At 42.7% G+C, this 19071-nt stretch overlaps 1 protein-coding gene across 1 annotated transcript in view; it reads right to left on the bottom strand.

The window, feature by feature from the left end:
- Window positions 1-343: 343 nt before the first annotated feature.
- Window positions 344-19071, bottom strand: part of atf7ip2 (activating transcription factor 7 interacting protein 2) — a 37637-nt gene continuing 18909 nt past the window's right edge. The window contains exons 14-26 of the mRNA XM_084071319.1: window positions 18790-18965; window positions 16498-16581; window positions 14695-14790; window positions 14172-14278; window positions 12746-12805; window positions 11069-11128; window positions 8906-8940; window positions 8712-8764; window positions 8548-8593; window positions 4359-4453; window positions 3533-3652; window positions 2397-2578; window positions 344-1674 (exon numbers count right to left, since the gene is read on the bottom strand). Coding sequence (XP_083927445.1) covers window positions 1440-1674; window positions 2397-2578; window positions 3533-3652; window positions 4359-4453; window positions 8548-8593; window positions 8712-8764; window positions 8906-8940; window positions 11069-11128; window positions 12746-12805; window positions 14172-14278; window positions 14695-14790; window positions 16498-16581; window positions 18790-18965 — 1349 coding nt within the window. The 3' untranslated portion in view covers window positions 344-1439. The remainder of the gene's footprint in view (window positions 1675-2396; window positions 2579-3532; window positions 3653-4358; window positions 4454-8547; window positions 8594-8711; window positions 8765-8905; window positions 8941-11068; window positions 11129-12745; window positions 12806-14171; window positions 14279-14694; window positions 14791-16497; window positions 16582-18789; window positions 18966-19071) is intronic.

The raw sequence follows: 19071 nt of genomic DNA, 5'->3' as shown, positions 1-19071 counted from the left end.
CCTGTTTTTGAGCTTTTGCACTGTGAGCTTCCTTGTGAATGTAGAGTGCAATACAACTGAAATACATTATTTACCATTTATAAAAGGAGACCATGTGATGTGAGATCAAGCCTTTACAGTATTGTAATTTGAGTTAACAAAGGTTACAACAGGAGCGTTAAAAGTAAAGACAGAAAGGATCAAACTTTGTTCAAGACTTATTGAACAACTTGGTTCAACATGGAGTTGGTGTGAAGTATGAAGATTGCATAAGAGGATGTTACGTCCCAGTTGGTGGTCTAAGAAGGAGGGACTATAACATATACCCAAATGACAGAATTGAAACGGACAGATGGTTGAGTGAACCGAGAGTTTGTTTATTCAAAATAACTAAGGTTAACAAAACTAAGGTAAATAACTTAAAGCGCTAACTTAACAAGAGAGAAACCACTAACTACAAACAGAAAATACAACCTGTGGCACTGACCTCTATCATAGTGTGAAATAACAAATAGTCACCTACGGGTGGGGAAATGTACAGAATCTACCCTTCCCTGTAATAACGTTTTGGCAGAATCAACAAGTCTTACAAGACTAAAAGTGAATTGGTTATGACTGAGCAAACAAGTGGAAGTATGGCAGTAGGAAAAGAAAAAACTCAGTATCATCACAGGTGGTTTATATATGGTGATTGATGGAGATGATTGGTGGACCGATGAGGGGAGGACCAACCGATGGTGAGAGGCGGAGTTGACTGAATTATGGAGCTGAGTGAATGTTGAGTGATTGGGCTGGACCTGGGAATGAGTGACAGCCTGGCAGAGGGCAGAGAGCAGCAGGGAGAAAAACAACCACATACACGTGCCCCCCATAACAATACACGTAACAAAGGATAATAGAACAACTACATAAACAACTAGAAAATGTGCTCCTCGGAGCACAGGTCTCCGCCAGTACTGTTCCTGATTAATCCTGTCTTACCTCACTTCAAAAGATATAAATGATCTTTTGAAGTGACAAACCTATTTATAGATCTCTATTTCATCACGTGTCTCGCTAGCCAATAAAAGCACACCCTTTCAACATATTGTCACGTGTCACGTGAAGCTTGACCAATGTTAGCTTGGTGGACACACGGAAGGACGAGAACGAAAACATAGTCTCCTGGCGGAGACAATTAAACTGACTAAAGGTTCTTACACGCCAGGAGCAATACGAATAAATGATACGAAAATATGTCTGCAAATATTACTCAATCAAACTATTAATTTGGTGATGCCTCATTTATACAAGTGGATCATTTTATTCGCTGTGAAAAATCAACCTAGATTAGAAAAATAATCAGGTGGCTTTATCACTGCGTTATATTGACGGACAGACAGACAGACAGACAGACAGACAGACAGACAGACAGACAGACAGACAGACAGACAGACAGACAGACAGACAGATGTACGTAGTTAGGGAGCCGGGTGTGTTACGGATATAATGTTGCTGTACGGTCCGTAGCGTCCAAACTTGTCTTTACCAACCACAGCAAAACACACCTTGTAGTCAGATCTACATATTAAGAGTTTAGTTTCACTAAGATACGTGGGCCCTATAGCTGGCACATCTCTAGCTTCCACCTCGTTCACTTTTTCCCATTCCTTGAAGTCACCGCTGCCCTTAGCATCCTCTACTGTCCTGAAGACACTGCAGCAAGGAGAGAGGAGAGAGAAGAAACATCAAAAGATAAGATAGAAGTGATGATGAAGGGGAGGAGGAGGGAGAAGAAGGACAAGAGATGTAAAAAGCATCATAAACATACAGTAGGAAGGTAGAAGAAGAGTAAAGGGGAAAGAACTTAAAAGGGGAATATTTTGTATCAACCTGGCACCTATTTTTAGATCTCTGGGATCTGTTGGCTACACAAAGGAATACAGACACAACAAGCAGAGAGGAGAGACTCACTGCTCGTGTAGAGCGGACTCTGTTGTTGTAGTAGAGTAGCATTGTGACATGTATTTTGTTTATTACAAAGAAGACAAAGAATAGCAATGATTTGTTTTCACATTTCTAAATTGTGCCAACAAAATGAAATGCAACACTGCGCGTCATCTTTCATCATACCAAACTGGCATGCTTGAAACTACTTAGACAATAGGGCGCAGGTTGACAATACAATGTGGCCTTATACGAATAAAAGTTGCAATCAAGTCCTTAAGTTTTATAAACAATACGTTCTATGTCCAAGTTAAACTGAATCAAGTGCAAGCAGAGCATGAAGGGTCGATGTCTCTGCCGTGGCATTCCTAATACTTTCTCTCAGTGAAAAGGAAAAATGACATTTTTTGATTATTTCATTGGTTGAACCTTAATTGGTTTCACCTTCAAAGAGATCCTTAATGACAGGGCAACTATGTCTCTGCTAATACCTGTAGCTGTCTATAGTGAGTGCGTCCTTCTCCTCGATGTTCCAGTCAATGTTGAGGCCAGGGGGATCGTTGATGATGGACGCCTTTATAGTTGGTGCCTGGGGGATGTTGTAGGAGGCTGCCTCCCAATTCAGAACCAATGGAAACGGTGTGACCGGGAAAGGGGGGTAGTTGCAGTAATCCTGGGAAAGGATGAGGCTCAGGGTAAGAAATATGAATCAGAAATGTTAGCTATTTGCATGGATTATTTTGTGTGTGTGACTCTGCATACATAATTTTAAAAAAAATGAATGTGTTGGTGTGAGTGAGTGAGTGAGTGAGTGAGTGAGTGAGTGAGTGAGTGAGTGAGTGAGTGAGTGAGTGTGTATGTGTGTGTGTGTGTGTGTGTCCGTGGCTAATGTCATAAACTACTATACCGATCAATGTTAAATGTCTTGTGCACACGGCCATTACACCAGGGAACTCAATTCCCGAAAAATGTTTCCATATTTTCTGTTTCTATCACACAACATGTATGCACGCATTTGTGCATTTGCACCATACACAGATAGAGAGGGAGAGACACACACACACATGCGCATTAGTGTACTTGTACTGGACACAGAGAGAGAGAGCACAGAGAGAGACAGAGAGACGGAGAGACATGCAGTTTGACGTTACTGTGTGTGTGTGTGTGTGTGTGTGTGTGTGTGTGTGTGTGTGTGTGTGTGTGTGTGTGTGTGTGTGTGTGTGTGTGTGTGTGTGTGTGTGTGTGTGTGTGTGTGTGTGAGAGAGAGAGAGAATCCATGCAGGAAGGAGCAACACATGAGATGGAACTCAGTGCTCCACTGTGTCGCAGAGACAAAGCGACAACACCGCATACAAAGTCTGAAAAAGGCTCCACCACCACCACCAACCACCTCCACTTTTCCCACTGCACCAAAATATGTGGGTCATCGATCGACCTCTACAGTCATCTCAGGACCCACAAATAGATGACCCTACGCAGGCCAATCATACTTGTTTAGAGTGGCTGCCGATGATGATAGCGTGTGTACTATGACTCGACTCAGTAGCTTTGGGAGTTGTAATCTGCACTGTCGTCATTTATTTGCGTGCTGTTTTATGTGCGTGCGTGCGTGCGTAAACATTAGTACCATCTGTGATTCTATGTCTTCAGTCCAGAGAGGTTTGTGTTCTTCGTCCTCAACCTGCATCTTCTCATGGTTTGGTGAATGCCCTGGAGACACGTTTTCTTTCTTTATCCAATTCTGAAACTAACAACAAACCAAAGAATGGATGGAGAGGTAACTCTGTGAGTTAAGCTTAAGGTGATATAGTGACAAGAAGCTGCCACACAAAACATCTACAGTTAATCGACAATGAAAACATATACAATGTTTGATTCTACAACAATACATTAAGGAGATAATCCTACACGCAGCTTTAAAGGATGATTGTTTTCATGGTTTTCTTGGTTTTAATTAACAATAGATATGCACTGCATGATGGCAAGATTGTGTCGTCAGCATGACGTCGCGGGTATAGGCTACCATTTTCCCCTTGACACTCCTCTCTCCTTAACTAAACAATGTAGTAGTTCATATACAGTATGGTCCCATTTAGTTCTTAATAGATGTTGATTTTATACTTCATTGTACAATGGGAACGAGTGACACCGATGAGGGACACTGTCTTCAAAGGAGTATAAATCAAGCTTTAAAGATGGACAGGCTGTAAACAATAACAGCTGGCCTATAGATGGTGTGAACCTCAAAATAGAATAATAATACTATAGGTGAAACAACTCGTTTTTTTTAATGAGTTCGCTAGTTAGCTAGCCAAATTCCCCTCAGGAATTAATCCATCTTTATTTTTGGTACATTTTGCAGGTATGCGGAAGCTTATGTACATACAACATACACAAACGTGTCATTTCTATGTGTTTATCACGTGTCACTTTGAATACTGAAGGGGTCCTACATTGCTCTGCAGAGAATGGGGAGTATCAGAAAGGGTGGACTGTCGTGTAGGTGAGAGAGGCTCTTCCTTCATTTTACGTATGGTGGTCTTCATGGCTTTGGTAAACAGGAGAGAGGAGAATGTGTCAATTATTCACAACAGTGATGTTATGTCTTGACATGCATACTGTAGTTCTCCATCCAAGAGGAACAATAACATCACAACAAATGTAAACAGAAAGGCTAATTCGATCACACAGATCATTACATCAGAATTAGCCCAATTAAGTGCAAGAATGCCTCATGGAACCACCTTGATCGTAATCTCTCAAGACAGATTCTGCTCAAACAAATCTTTTCTTCCATTTCTTTTACCAAATGGGTTCCCAGATTGCCTTGATCATAACAAAATAAATGTCATTCCCCTTTGAAAGAGATCGTATAAAGCTTTTATAATCCATTTAACAGACGGGACTTTATTATGTAAACACTGCTTAAAATGATGTTCTATGGTCGGATTATAATATATTTTTGCTGTCGGGTGGAAACCTTGTACAGTATGTTCAAAACAGTTATTTTTCAGAAAATGGAAAAAATAATCTGTTTTCAAATTGATCCAGTGTAGTCACAAGCCCTTACTAATATTTTTCATTGCTTAAATATTTATAAAACCCACAGACAGACCACTTTCAACCTGGAATCCATATTTTGGACATGTCATTATAGTTTAAACATTTTTTTTTTAATTAAATGAATAAATAAATAAATAAATAGTTCAAAAATAGCATTACAATATTTTTTGGTATGCCACTTTATTTGAGTGCATGTTTTATGTGAGAACAGTATAAGGTGCCCTGAAAAGGAATCCACTGTGACTGGCTATACACAGGTTCACAAACCACAGATAACTTGTTAACACATATTGTTCTTCTGTATGTTACAGGGGAACCATTATTAAGCCTGCTTCTTCTTTGATACCTGCACCAAATTAGCACCTTTTGATTGCTGTAAAATAACAAGACCCAATTAGAGTTTGCGGTTCCAATTTAAAATTGTAGCTAAGCTGCTGTTTAACAGTAAATACTATTGCATTGATACCTGTGGTTATGCAATTACAAGTACTTATATCTCCATAGGATAGGCTTTTAATCACATTTGGCAATCAATGACATTTGTTTTAAATTATTTAAGCAACAGAGAATAGTAATGTGTGTGTGTGTGTGTGTGTGTGTGTGTGTGTGTGTGGGGGGGGGGGGGGGCAGGGGGGGGCTGCAGGCATTTTACTTGTGTAAAATGTAGGGCTAGGTAATATCAATATCATATTGTGAGGTGAGACTCGATATCTTGGATATCATAATAAACTATTTATTAGAGTTACATTTTTCAGCAATGGACTACATGCTGACATTTAAAAATCTGTATAACAAAGCACTGCACCATCTTTTTTTTGCTTTTTTTCTTCTAAAACAAACAGTCACATGCTGCTGCAAAATATACTGCAATTGTATCTTATTCATAGTTCATGTGCTTAAACTATGTGTAAACAAAATTACTGCTTCATGAAAGTTCATGCTTTAACTGTTTTTTTATGCATAGTCGAAATGAATAGTGACTCATTTTGTTTAACACAACCAGCAGATGGCGTAGGTCTGCACTTTCCCTCCCTTTAGACAGGTATGGCTCTTGTCTAGCAACTGGCATGCAACAGTAGAATAAGATTCAATTCATTGATTAATGAATTCATCAATCAGCTGTGATGAATGCAAGGATCACGAACATAGTGCCCAGGGAATGTTCTTTGAGACACCAGTTAAGATTTGTTTTTTCTAAAAGTACACATGATACAGCATACATGAAACTTAGGTGTTTTTTTCAAGTAAAGTAAAACATAATGTCAGGCTAGTAAACAACGCAGCTGCAACTAATACAAATAATAATAGGAGTGTTGGATTTAGGTGTGCCACTGCCTAGGGTTAGTTATAATGGGGCCAGTCAGACCAACGGGACGTCAGAATAATGGGCCGTCAATTGTCAGTGACACACCTAAAACTAGCACAAACAGTATTCATGGTATTAGTTTTAGCTGTGTTGCTTACATCACATCACATCACAGTAATCTTGCAGCCTGTCATCCTAAATATATTAAAATGGACCACGGCCACGGCCACGTCACTCTGACATAACCATAAACAAACCTGATATGCCCATATACAGATCTAGTTGTCTTGAGCCACAGATCCGACCACTATGCCCGTATCACATGGACATCTGTGACTGACTCAATGGCGTATCGTCATAGAGGCCAGTGGGGCCATATGGCCCGGTCTGGAAAACTCTGCTCCCCCACTGCCCCCAGGGGGGAAAAAAACTAAAAATCTACATAACAACATTAGCACCCCCTCACCCATTCTGTTGTAGCCGAACCACCGGAATTCGCCTTTGTTTTCAAATCGGGCTTATTTGCATTCGGCCGAATAGTTAATGGCTGGCCATTTAAAAACGGTTTCCCCGTCAAACCGGGGAAACCTCTCTCTTGCATTAACGCTGATGGTAATTCTCAATAGACTGTCACTTATCAGCCGTCGTTGCGCGACGGCTGATAAGACAGAATCTGTCCCGGTCCACGTTAGGACCCACCATACGCTAGTGGACTGACTGACTCCAAAGTCGGTGCACATCGGTAAGGACTCGAGGCCCTCGAGTCCTTACCGATTCCCGACCGCACCTCGAGTCGAGGGAGTGCAGTGTCTGCAGCGTATCGATCCGACCGATATATCCATACAGTATAGGCATATATGGATATCCAGTTGTCCAGAACTGCCGATTCATGAGGCCCATAGGGAGGATGACGCTAGTATGTTGCAGGGACTTACCCCCAATCCAATCTTTGATGCTGAGTGGCAAGCAGGGAGGCATTGGGTCCCATCTTTAGTCTTTGACCTGGCCGGGGATCAAACCCTGACCTACCAGTCTCAGGGCGGACACTCCTAACCACAAGGCCACTGAGCTCGTACCCTGGATTTGCATTCCCATATATGGGCATGCCAATACATGGTATGACCATTATACTGATGACATTAGGGATCTCCATATATGGGCATTAAATGGACAAGGACTGCCAGATACAGAGATATCCATATGGGCATAAAAGGGACACAGGTAGACAGACAGATACAGCAGAGATCTCCATATATGGGCACAAAAGGGAACGGGTACTCTGACAAAGCTCCCGACACTATGACTCTGTGTTTTTAATCTGCGATAACACAAACAGGAAAACAAACAACAAAATCAGTCTAGTATTTCATCACCCTTTAAGGGGATTGTAGGCAACATTAAGCCTAAAAAATCAAGAATATTTATATATATATATTTTGCATTTTCCCCCCTCTATCAGCCACTAGTGATGCTGGGGTGTTTTCCTGCATTGAAAAAACACAGTCCTCTTTCTGAAATCCGTATTTTCCCTACTGTTTATGTTGTTTATGTTTATGTCCGGGACGTAAATGCATGGACGCGCATGTGCGCGTCCGTGCCCGTGTGAACTGTTCGGGTGAAACCGAATGGGACCGAGTGCAGCCGACAAAAATGTAACGAGCCGCCATTGTTTTTCTGTAGGCAGTTTTAACTTTTTACTTTCGGTTTTAAAACGCTCTCAAACTTCTTTTTTGAGGCACAGAATTTACTTTTAACCTTCTCTGATATTGGGATTGCTAGACAGCATTTATTTTGTATTTTGTTTTTTATTTCTTGGAATGGCTGTACTGTTGTTTTATGCTGTATGCTGTTTTGTACCACTGAAGTTACATTTTGTACCATATTGAAAAACAAATAAACATTTGAATTACAAAAAAAAAAGATATCGTTTGGACAGAATTTAGTTGTTTAACTTCATATATATGTGGTCAATTTATCATGAAAGAGCCTATTTAAAAATAAAAATTCAGAGAACCGGCAGGGGCGGACAGTGACACACATTGTATCCGAATAAAGCAACCTATTTTGGGCATGGCCCGTTTAGAAGTCCCCCCTGCGTCTCCCCCTGGTGGTCGGGGAAACGAACTGCTGATGAGGAGGGGGGGGGGGGGGGGGGGGGTGGAGTGGAGGTAGGGTGTTTGACAACAGTTTTTTTTTTTTTTTTTATCTCTGAACTTGCCTACAATCCCTATAAGCATTCAGTTGGCAGTGTTGGATATACAAAGACACCTTACCTTCAGTATCTGCTTGCATTGCTTGCATTGATTCTTCTCTGTTTTCCTGGGTGGAGTAGCAACACAAAGTTCAGTCACTGCAGTCTCTTGCTGTAACCCACAGTACTCAACTTTTTTTGAAAAAGTGATCAAAGAGTGTAGTATGAATGAGTGATTGAGTTTACCAATGTATATAAGAGCTCTCCGGTGTCTTCTAGGCTCTTTCTGCGTGTCTTGTCTGAAAGAAATGAGCCATTAGATATACTGTTCACTGACAAGAAATGTGGTTAAATCAGGAATATACTGTGTGCCTAACAATGCTTGTGTCCACAGATAAATACACATACAGTATATAGACCCAAAGAGGCCGGGCCCTTACCATGTAACTCCATGCTCATGGTGTCATCCTCTGACCTGATGATATAAATATCACACTGCATTAAAATCTTACAGCAGTAGTCTATACCGCAAACTTAATCTGACAGCTGACATTAAAGAGCAACTTTGAGCCGGCAGCAGAGGTAGGCTATCACACAGTCAAATCAATTAAAAGGCACAGCCAAGCAGGCCGGGACGGGGTGTGACATCTAAAGGCTTAACTATACTCTCGCAAAGTTTGGAGGGGGAGTGGCGGGTGGGTGGGGCTGTCTGTGCTTTCTACGTGTCCGCTGCATCAAGCCCATTACCTTCAGAGCACCGACGGCACCGCCCCTCGCCAGTCTCCTTCTCCAAACTTTGTGGGACTATATTTGAGCCTTAAGTCCGATGCATACCACACTTTTAGTGCCGAAATAAAATCGGTTCAGATGGGTCCCCGACTCGATTTTACTTTGTGTTGTTGTGGATAAGGGGCCTACAGTATATCATCACTTCAGGTGGGTTGGTATAAGAACGTACGTCCAGTCGTGAAAGTTACATCATACAAAGGTTTATTATAGGAGAAAAGTTCACAGCATCAGAAGATAAGCAGGCAGCATAAGCAGCTATTATGTGGTCCGAAATCTCTCTCCTCTGCGTGGCCCTTATATATCATTTCAGGGACCCTATGTCTCCCTCCTTCCTGACTCGGGGCACATCCCTGTCTCCCCACTTCTCTGAGGGGTCATGCGTCATTATTACACAACAGTTGTTCTTTTCCTAACTCTCAGTGGAACACAGAAAGCACACAAACATACTGTATTTATCAAATCTTTGGGCTAATCTCTCCTTGACATTTTGGACGGCTTCGCTTGACATCAAACTCACCTCTCCCCTAGTTTCACCCCCACTTCTGCTATCATTTCATTCATACTAGTATGGGCTTTTCACTTGTTCTCATCCAAACCCTTGCTCTCTCTCTCCTTCCCAACCCTGGGAAAGCGATTAGCGTAATCTCTCACCCTAATTTGGAATGTTCAGCTGTCTTCTCGCCTTTTAGCGGCTACCCTTCCAGATGTTTGCTGTGTCTCTCTGTTCCTCTCTACTTCATCTCTACAATACTTGATGTTCTTTATATCTACTGTCTCTACCATTACGGCCGGGGAAGCATCTGCACTGTTAACCCTTGCTTGCTCCTACAGTGTCTATAAAAGTCAATTCATACTAATGTGGCTCGTGTTCACGCCCTCAGAGCGGATACTGTACATCTGGCTCTCGCTGGCCGGTGCGCACTGGCTGGAGACAGTCCGGCGAGCGGGAGAAATGGAGAAACTTTGTTGGACTGCATGTGTCGATTAATATTACATACAGCCTCTTTGTTTTCAAATGCGCACTCCCTACGGGAACGGGACACCCTTGGGAGACCCCGAGCGCAGAAAGACATTTTAGCATTTCAATAAATATGCATACAAACTGCTTCACTTCAACAATGTTGGTGTAATTAGAGATTCAATAGCCTACACAGATTCTGCGGTGGTCGGAACGGCTTTCCACTCTCCTCTGTCCCCTGTGTGTGTGTGTGTGTGTGTGTGTGTGTGTGTGTGTGTGTGTGTGTGTGTGTGTGTGTGTGTGTGTGTGTGTGTGTGTGCGCGTGTGCGTGTGCGTGTGTGTGTGTGTGTGTAATTTCGGCTCGTTCAGGTCATTTGGCAGCTTAAAACTTTGGTCCAAGCAGTGTGTAGGCAACACTATACAGCCAGCAGTACTGCTGACAGGAAGTGGAACAGATGGTTGTGACCGCAACACGCTGTGGGGAATTTGTGACGGAGGTAAATGGAAGTTTTCCCTTTCTAGCGATAGGTTGTGTAAACACAACCTATAACACGACCATTCATAAACTTATGAATGGTCACTAGACAGAGATTTCAGAGGTATTTGTTCCTCCTGGAAGTTGACTTGTGTCTCTTCCAAACTACCACAGTTTTCCCTAGCTTCACTGCCGACAGAATGAACTTGAAGCTGGGCTGAATGAATGAGGAAACATTGCGGAACACCGAAATGAGTTCGGGAAGTCAAAACATGGTGGCACCGAACAGCCTCTGAATTACATTGTAGTCTGGATAGGTGTCGCTCCGAACTTCTTCAGGCGACAAAACCAGTATAGTCTGTGCTGAGCTTTTTTCCTCACCTGTGTGATGAGTGTCCCCCACTTGAGCTACTCCTCGATGTGCATGGCAATGAACTTGAACTGGGACAGACAAAGGGGGGTGGGGGGGGCAATTACAATGTGGAGTACAATGCAACATTTCAGACTTTTTCTGATTTGCACTGAGATCTTCATCTTGTCAATTCACTTGCTTCCATTAATGATCAATTTCTAGCATTGGCAAGACACTTGGCACAGACTTCTATAAGACTAAAAACACAATAAACACTTTTCTATGTGGTTAAATGTTTTCAATAAGCCTTGTTAAGTAGCCCACTTGTCGCATTGAAGCAGTAGGCATTAGTGTTGAAATGACTAATGACTTATTACTCCACTGGTCTAAACATCCTCTGAGAAGACACGTATTATAGCGTAACTGCTTTACCTTTTAATGCAGGATGGGTAAGGGTCTGGGATGTGGCGAGGGAGAGGGCAAGGGGGCTTTTCAGCGGAACTTGGTTGGAAGCAACCAACACTCGCCCACATCACACCACATCCCAACCCTGGGAAAGCGATTAGCGTAATCTCTCACCCTAATTTGGAATGTTCAGCTGTCTTCTCGCCTTTTAGCGGCTACCCTTCCAGATGTTTGCTGTGTCTCTCTGTTCCTCTCTACTTCATCTCTGCAATACTTGATGTTCTTTATATCTACTGTCTCTACCATTACGGGCGGGGAAGCATCTGCACTGTTAACCCTTGCTTGCTCCTACAGTGTCTATAAAAGTCAATTCATACTAATGTGGCTCGTGTTCACGCCCTCAGAGCGGATACTGTACATCTGGCTCTCGCTGGCCGGTGCGCACTGGCTGGAGACAGTCCGGCGAGCGGGAGAAATGGAGAAACTTTGTTGGACTGCATGTGTCGATTAATATTACATACAGCCTCTTTGTTTTCAAATGCGCACTCCCTACGGGAACGGGACACCCTTGGGAGACCCCGAGCGCAGAAAGACATTTTAGCATTTCAATAAATATGCATACAAACTGCCTCACTTCAACAATGTTGGTGTAATTAGAGATTCAATAGCCTACACAGATTCTGCGGTGGTCGGAACGGCTTTCCACTCTCCTCTGTCCCCTGTGTGTGTGTGTGTGTGTGTGTGTGTGTGTGTGTGTGTGTGTGTGTGTGTGTGTGTGTGTGTGTGTGTGTGTGTGTGTGTGTGTGTGTGTGTGTGTGTGTGTGTAATTTCAAACGGCTCGTTCAGGTCATTTGGCAGCTTAAAACTTTGGTCCAAGCAGTGTGTAGGCAACACTATACAGCCAGCAGTACTGCTGACAGGAAGTGGAACAGATGGTTGTGACCGCAACACGCTGTGGGGAATTTGTGACGGAGGTAAATGGAAGTTTTCCCTTTCTAGCGATAGGTTGTGTTTATGAATGGTCACTAGACAGAGATTTCAGAGGTATTTGTTCCTCCTGGAAGTTGACTTGTGTCTCTTCCAAACTACCACAGTTTTCCCTAGCTTCACTGCCGACAGAATGAACTTGAAGCTGGGCTGAATGAATGAGGAAACATTGCGGAACACCGGAATGAGTTCGGGAAGTCAAAACATGGTGGCACCGAACAGCCTCTGAATTACATTGTAGTCTGGATAGGTGTCGCTCCGAACTTCTTCAGGCGACAAAACCAGTATAGTCTGTGCTGAGCTTTTTTCCTCACCTGTGTGATGAGTGTCCCCCACTTGAGCTACTCCTCGATGTGCATGGCAATGAACTTGAACTGGGACAGACAGAGGGGGGGGTGGGGGGGGCAATTACAATGTGGAGTACAATGCAACATTTCAGACTTTTTCTGATTTGCACTGAGATCTTCATCTTGTCAATTCACTTGCTTCCATTAATGATCAATTTCTAGCATTGGCAAGACACTTGGCACAGACTTCTATAAGACTAAAAACACAATAAACACTTTTCTATGTGGTTAAATGTTTTCAATAAGCCTTGTTAAGTAGCCCACTTGTCGCATTGAAGCAGTAGGCATTAGTGTTGAAATGACTAATGACTTATTACTCCACTGGTCTAAACATCCTCTGAGAAGACACGTATTATAGCGTAACTGCTTTACATTTTAATGCAGGATGGGTAAGGGTCTGGGATGTGGCGAGGGAGAGGGCAAGGGGGCTTTTCAGCGGAACTTGGTTGGAAGCAACCAACACTCGCCCACATCACACCACATCCCAACCCTGGGAAAGCGATTAGCGTAATCTCTCACCCTAATTTGGAATGTTCAGCTGTCTTCTCGCCTTTTAGCGGCTACCCTTCCAGATGTTTGCTGTGTCTCTCTGTTCCTCTCTACTTCATCTCTGCAATACTTGATGTTCTTTATATCTACTGTCTCTACCATGATGGCCGGGGAAGCATCTGCACTGTTAACCCTTGCTTGCTCCTACAGTGTCTATAAAAGTCAATTCATACTAATGTGGCTCGTGTTCACGCCCTGAGAGCGGAAACTGTACATCTGGCTCTCGCTGGCCGGTGCGCACTGGCTGGAGACAGTCCGGCGAGCGGGAGAAATGGAGAAACTTTGTTGGACTGCATGTGTCGATTAATATTACATACAGCCTCTTTGTTTTCAGAGGAGGATCAATATTCCAATAATTAACCAAAGCTCTGTGGTGGTGAGCCCAAAATCTCTTCTGCCCGGTTCTCCTCAGTGGCTGGAGCAATTGATCTGCATTTGCACACAGCCATTGACCATTACTATGTGCATGGAACAGCGAAGCACGTTTTTCGATTTCCCCAACTGTCAGCTGTTTATTAGCGTTTTTATGTAAAAGAATGTCGCCATGGTTACGGCTGCCCAGCTGTGGGATGGCCCCGCAAGCTATGGGATGAATCCGCAACAAACTGGGTCTTCCAAAGTTTGCAAATACTTTTGCCTGCGCACTTCACCGGGTATGGACTAGTTATAATATAATTGAAGAATTATATACATAATTATAATTATGAAGATAATGTTGAAAATCGGTTAAGTGCTCCTTTAAGTAAGATAATAAAAACATTTTCTCACAACCTGAACTATTTTGCATTGGTAACATTTGGGATTTGATGGCTAAACTCTCACAAAGAAGTAAGAGTAGACATACCGGTCCACCTTGACTGCCACTGCAGGAGATGGCCGGTCCACCTTGACTGCCACTGCAGGAGATGGCCATTCCACCTTGACTGCCACTGCAGGAGATGGCAACTGACTCTGTAAGACAAGACAAGTCTGCTTACAAATATGTCTGGCTATTAATTCTATGGGCTCTAGTTTGAGGACGGTAAACATCAATGTTTATCTGCATCACAAGTGAGGGCTTTGCATTAGGTGTCCAGCTGGTGCTGATTAAGGTGGGCCTGATGAAAACCTACAAATCCACCAATTACTTTTATAGCATTTTGTTTTGCTGGACACAGCGATGATGGGATATTTTGTTAGTGCCCACCCTTAAACTAGAGGCCTACACACGTGAATATGTATGTGAGTGTGTGTAGGGTGTGTACAGATAAAATAAAATAAAGTACTGTATATGAAAGTATCTGTGTTCATCTAAAGAAGGATGTATGGCGCATATTATTCTCAACACCACTGCATGGTTGCTGCCAACATATATGCATGCGTCCAACCTTGTCCTGTTTGTTGACTGGAGCACTGCTGATACCCAGCTTCCGAATATATGCAAAAGCAGCATTCCCCCTCCTCTTCATCTTCTTAATGTGGTCCTAACAAAGGGAAGGGTAGAAGGAGAGAGAGAACACAGACATTAGACTAAGAAAAAATGTGCTTCATTATCGATTCATACTTTATTTAATGATTCAAACAACTTTAACTTGGCGTCTCTATTTTTAGAATGTGTTGGGGCGAACACGAGCACACAAGCACAAGGCCCAGGCCGTATAAAATACATAAATAGTAGCAGAGAAAAGGGGAGCTTGAAACTGAGTGATTAGAACACCAGATGTTAATCAAACAGCGTAAGGCCAGAGAGGGCAGTTTGAAACTGTCTTGATTCAACAGATAGCAATCAAGGAGAACAATGGGGGGAACTTAAGGATAGCCAGAGATAACTAAAGGTGCAGAGGCAACCAAAAAGAAGCAGTTTGGTCTAAATAACCATACCATGACGAACCAGTAAGGGGACCGTGGGACAGAGATAAGAGTATTTAGCCAACAATAGGTAAGGACAGGTTAGGGTCACAGCGACATGATTACGGAAAGGAATTGGGCAGGCGAACGCAGTTTGTGGTCTCCTCTGAGTCCTTGGGGACGTCAGAGGCATTGTGGCAAGAGGAGACCACAACAAATGAATCATAAAAACATACGTGAGAAATCAGAAACACACGTAAGCGATGAGATAAGCAAGGGATAATGCATGGGGAGGTAGTCATTATTGAAATTTAAATTTCAATAATGACTACCTCCCCATGCATTATCCCGCTTATTACACGGCTACTTAATAAATACATAAATACATTTACCCAAAAGTAACAACAAAACGAAGTATTTCCTTGCTTACGGCAATGAAAGTATTCCATAAGTATTGGGCTGGGCGGACAAGTTCGCCTCGCAAAAACAAATGACGAAATGGAAAAAAACTCGCCCCAAAACACACTCGCCCCCCATTCTATTTACTGCCGATTTGCCTGTAATACCGCCGGATTTGCCCCGGGGCGACTGTGTTTTGGGGCGAGCGTTTTGGTATTCCCCCGTTGTTGTGCCACGATAAACAAGGAAGCGCAGTGGATCAAATAGAATGACTTCTCGGTTATTGCATCGTCTATTTCTCACTTCAAATGTTTTCAAAAACATTCTTGAGAGCAACGTTTAGTTGTAAATGACATTGTTTGTTTGTTTACATAGCTGTCATGTTGGATAAAGCATATAACCAAGCAGCACAGGTTGACATGAGCAGGTGTTCTGAGTCTCTGATTACACAGCGGTCCGTTATAGAGCTCATCGGTCATTATCCAGAAATAATGACCGATGACTGACCAATCAGAATCGAGCATTCAACCAAGCCGTGTAATAAGGAAAAATAACTAAGGAGGAGGGGGCGACCTCGAAAGATATATATGGTTAGGGGAGAGAGAAGACTTCAGAGAATTATCGCGTCGACATTGTTTGCTGTAATGCTTATGCTGGCTGACTTGCTGTAATAAACCTTTTCTGATATAACCTACTTCAAGGTTTAGTTGTGCATCATTCTACCAATACATTCTAAAGCTAAAGAACCAAGGACCCCTCTAAATCACCCACAAATGCCATTCAAATAGTGCAGATCTACAAGCTCACAACGCGTTGCGATGTCAAGGAACCATTTATCTATATTCCACGTGGTCCTGATACCGTTACATTTGGGATTTTATATACAGTGTCACTCTGCTAGCTACCTAACTCTGTAATGAACACAAAGGTACACAATCACAGACCTCTAGTTTGTACAGGGCAGCTTCATATCGCTCTTCACAACCAATCCCTGCACTGAGGACTGCTTCATCTATCATCTTCTCCACCTGGTGACACATATACACATGCATAAATACACATGCATGTGTGTGTGTGCGCGCACACACGCACGCACGCACGCACGCACGCACGCACGCACGCACGCACGCACACACACACACACACACACACACACACACACACACACACACACACACACACACACACACACACACACACACACCTTACCTCTGATCTGGAAAAACTCAACTTCTCTGTATCACTGTCTCCATGAGGAGATGGGCAAGGGGACCTCCTTCTCTTCATTCTTATGTGTGCGTGCAAATAAACACACACACACACACACACACACACACACACACACACACACACACACACACACACACACACACACACACACACACACACACACACACACACACACAGGATTAGTTGTTGCTAGTTTGAGTTTGAGAGCTGAGACCGGACTCTCTCTGTTGATAACACTGGAAGGTCACAGCTGCCAACGGTCGGCAGGTCACAGCTGTCAGAAAGTCAGTGGCCCCATTGTTTTATGGCTGTGCAGAGGAGATATGTTTTAGCACGAACAAGCACAGGAGAAGACAAATTAATTATTGTTTTCCTTTAGCCAATTATGAGCTGACCGTCAGAGAAGAGCAAGTCAGTCTATCTTTGTGCCTTGCTGGAACAACATGTCTGATGTGTGAATGTTACAGCTCTGTAAATACATCTTTCCATTTGATATTGCATCTTGAGTCAAGGTTTATCTGATCTATTGAGAGTTTCTATTCCGCTAGACTTAACGACCGGAGTCCATAAATTGTAAGCAAGGATTTCCACGTCAGGAAGCACCAGCAGGCTGTCAAACAGTTTCTTCCCCCAAACCATCAGAACCTTGAACACTCCCCAATCGCCATATACTGCCCCCAAAACCATCATCTTGAGATGAATAGCACCCTTGAATAGTACTGTATCTATATTGCACTTTGAATGCATCAGCACTCTTTTTTTTTTTTTAACAATGTTGTCTGCTCTCTCTCCCATTAAAACCGGGAAAGTGTCATTTTAGATTTTTGCATTGGCTATTCAAAAATAGCAGATATACAAGCTCACAGCGCGTCACTTCATGCCACGCTGTGAGCTTGTACATCTGCTATTTTTTTTACATTTTTGAAAAATCTTGAAAGTGTCAGAACTACTGATTTAGAAGGCATTTGTAGAATCGGCCTCAGGTCTTAATGGGTTAATGTTTTAAATGGCTTTGCCTCTTTTTAATGTGTCTGTTTTTAAATGTGACAACCACCATGAGTTGCGGAGAACGGTATTTTGCTCCCTTGTGTGCCTATAGTGTGTATTGTGGAATTAACAATAAAAAAACTGATTCTGATTCTGTATGGTGTACGTTATCCTGATTATGTGATTCAGCTAACAGTAGACAATCATCATTAGAACGAGTCAGTTAACATAGATGCAGGGAGAGCGGCGCAAGACACCCCCTGTATAACTGATTATAAAACTAACTAAAGATTATAGCTATAGTATTAACCACACAAATGGTGGCTACAGGGTGAACCAAATGCTGTGGGGTAAATTGAGCCAATGGTTTAACTTCCCCAGTATTTATAGTCGGTGCGTTGAGAATTCAGTGCACTACAGGTGCACTCGCTTTGAGCGCCCAGAGTCTGTTTGAACAGACTTCAAACAGAAGTCTATTTGACTGACTCCAAACAAACACTGATAACAACAATGACACATCTGCAAAGCACGCGGAGCTCTGAGGGCATGTTACGTTACTGCGTCAGGTAAAAGTGAAAATGATTGACCAGCTCGGTTTATTTATAGAGAAATCATTATCATTCGTCAAATGTTCTTCTTGATAAGGCGCACAGGTGTTGAGCAGGCCTTAAAAGGTCACTTCATGGCTAAGGGGGCTCAACCCTGCACGTGCCTGCTATGCACAGTGTTCGACCATTGTCTTTTCTAACATTGACAGTTATACCAACCAGTACAGACCAGATACTTGTTATCTAACTGAATGAGTGAGTGTAAAGCAACACAATATTCAGAAAGAGGAACCTCATAGTCAATGAACACAAACACACCCTCTGTCCAATTATATGCAACATTATAGTACTATGATATAATATGACTTTGGAATGTTCACATCAAATCAACACTAATAATAACAATCTACCGTAGCCTACCAAAAACATGAAAAGTCAACAAATTACACAATTAACAGATAAGCTTTTTACCTTTTTGGTCGTGGAAACAATGCAGCACAAATGTAATGGTCTTAATGTTTGAGTGTCATGGTGCCAGAGTGAAACCAAAAGGAGACTGATGAGGGCAGAGGGTTGTGGGCAGTCGGTCCCAGCCAGGACTTGGCAGTGGTGCAGTAAGTTGTAACTGTGGAATGTGTAAACAACAGCTGAGAGAGAGAGAGAGAGAGAGATCCTCTTAGGCTACGCAGTGATATCTTTATTAACTTTAAAATGGGTTATCCATATGCACACAGATACGTGTGTGTGTGTGTG

Source organism: Gymnoscopelus microlampas (genome assembly GCF_963454915.1).
Source record: "Gymnoscopelus microlampas genome assembly, chromosome: 11".
In the NCBI taxonomy this organism is placed as follows: Eukaryota; Metazoa; Chordata; class Actinopteri; order Myctophiformes; family Myctophidae; genus Gymnoscopelus; species Gymnoscopelus microlampas.
This window is presented reverse-complemented; position numbering and strand designations above follow the sequence as displayed.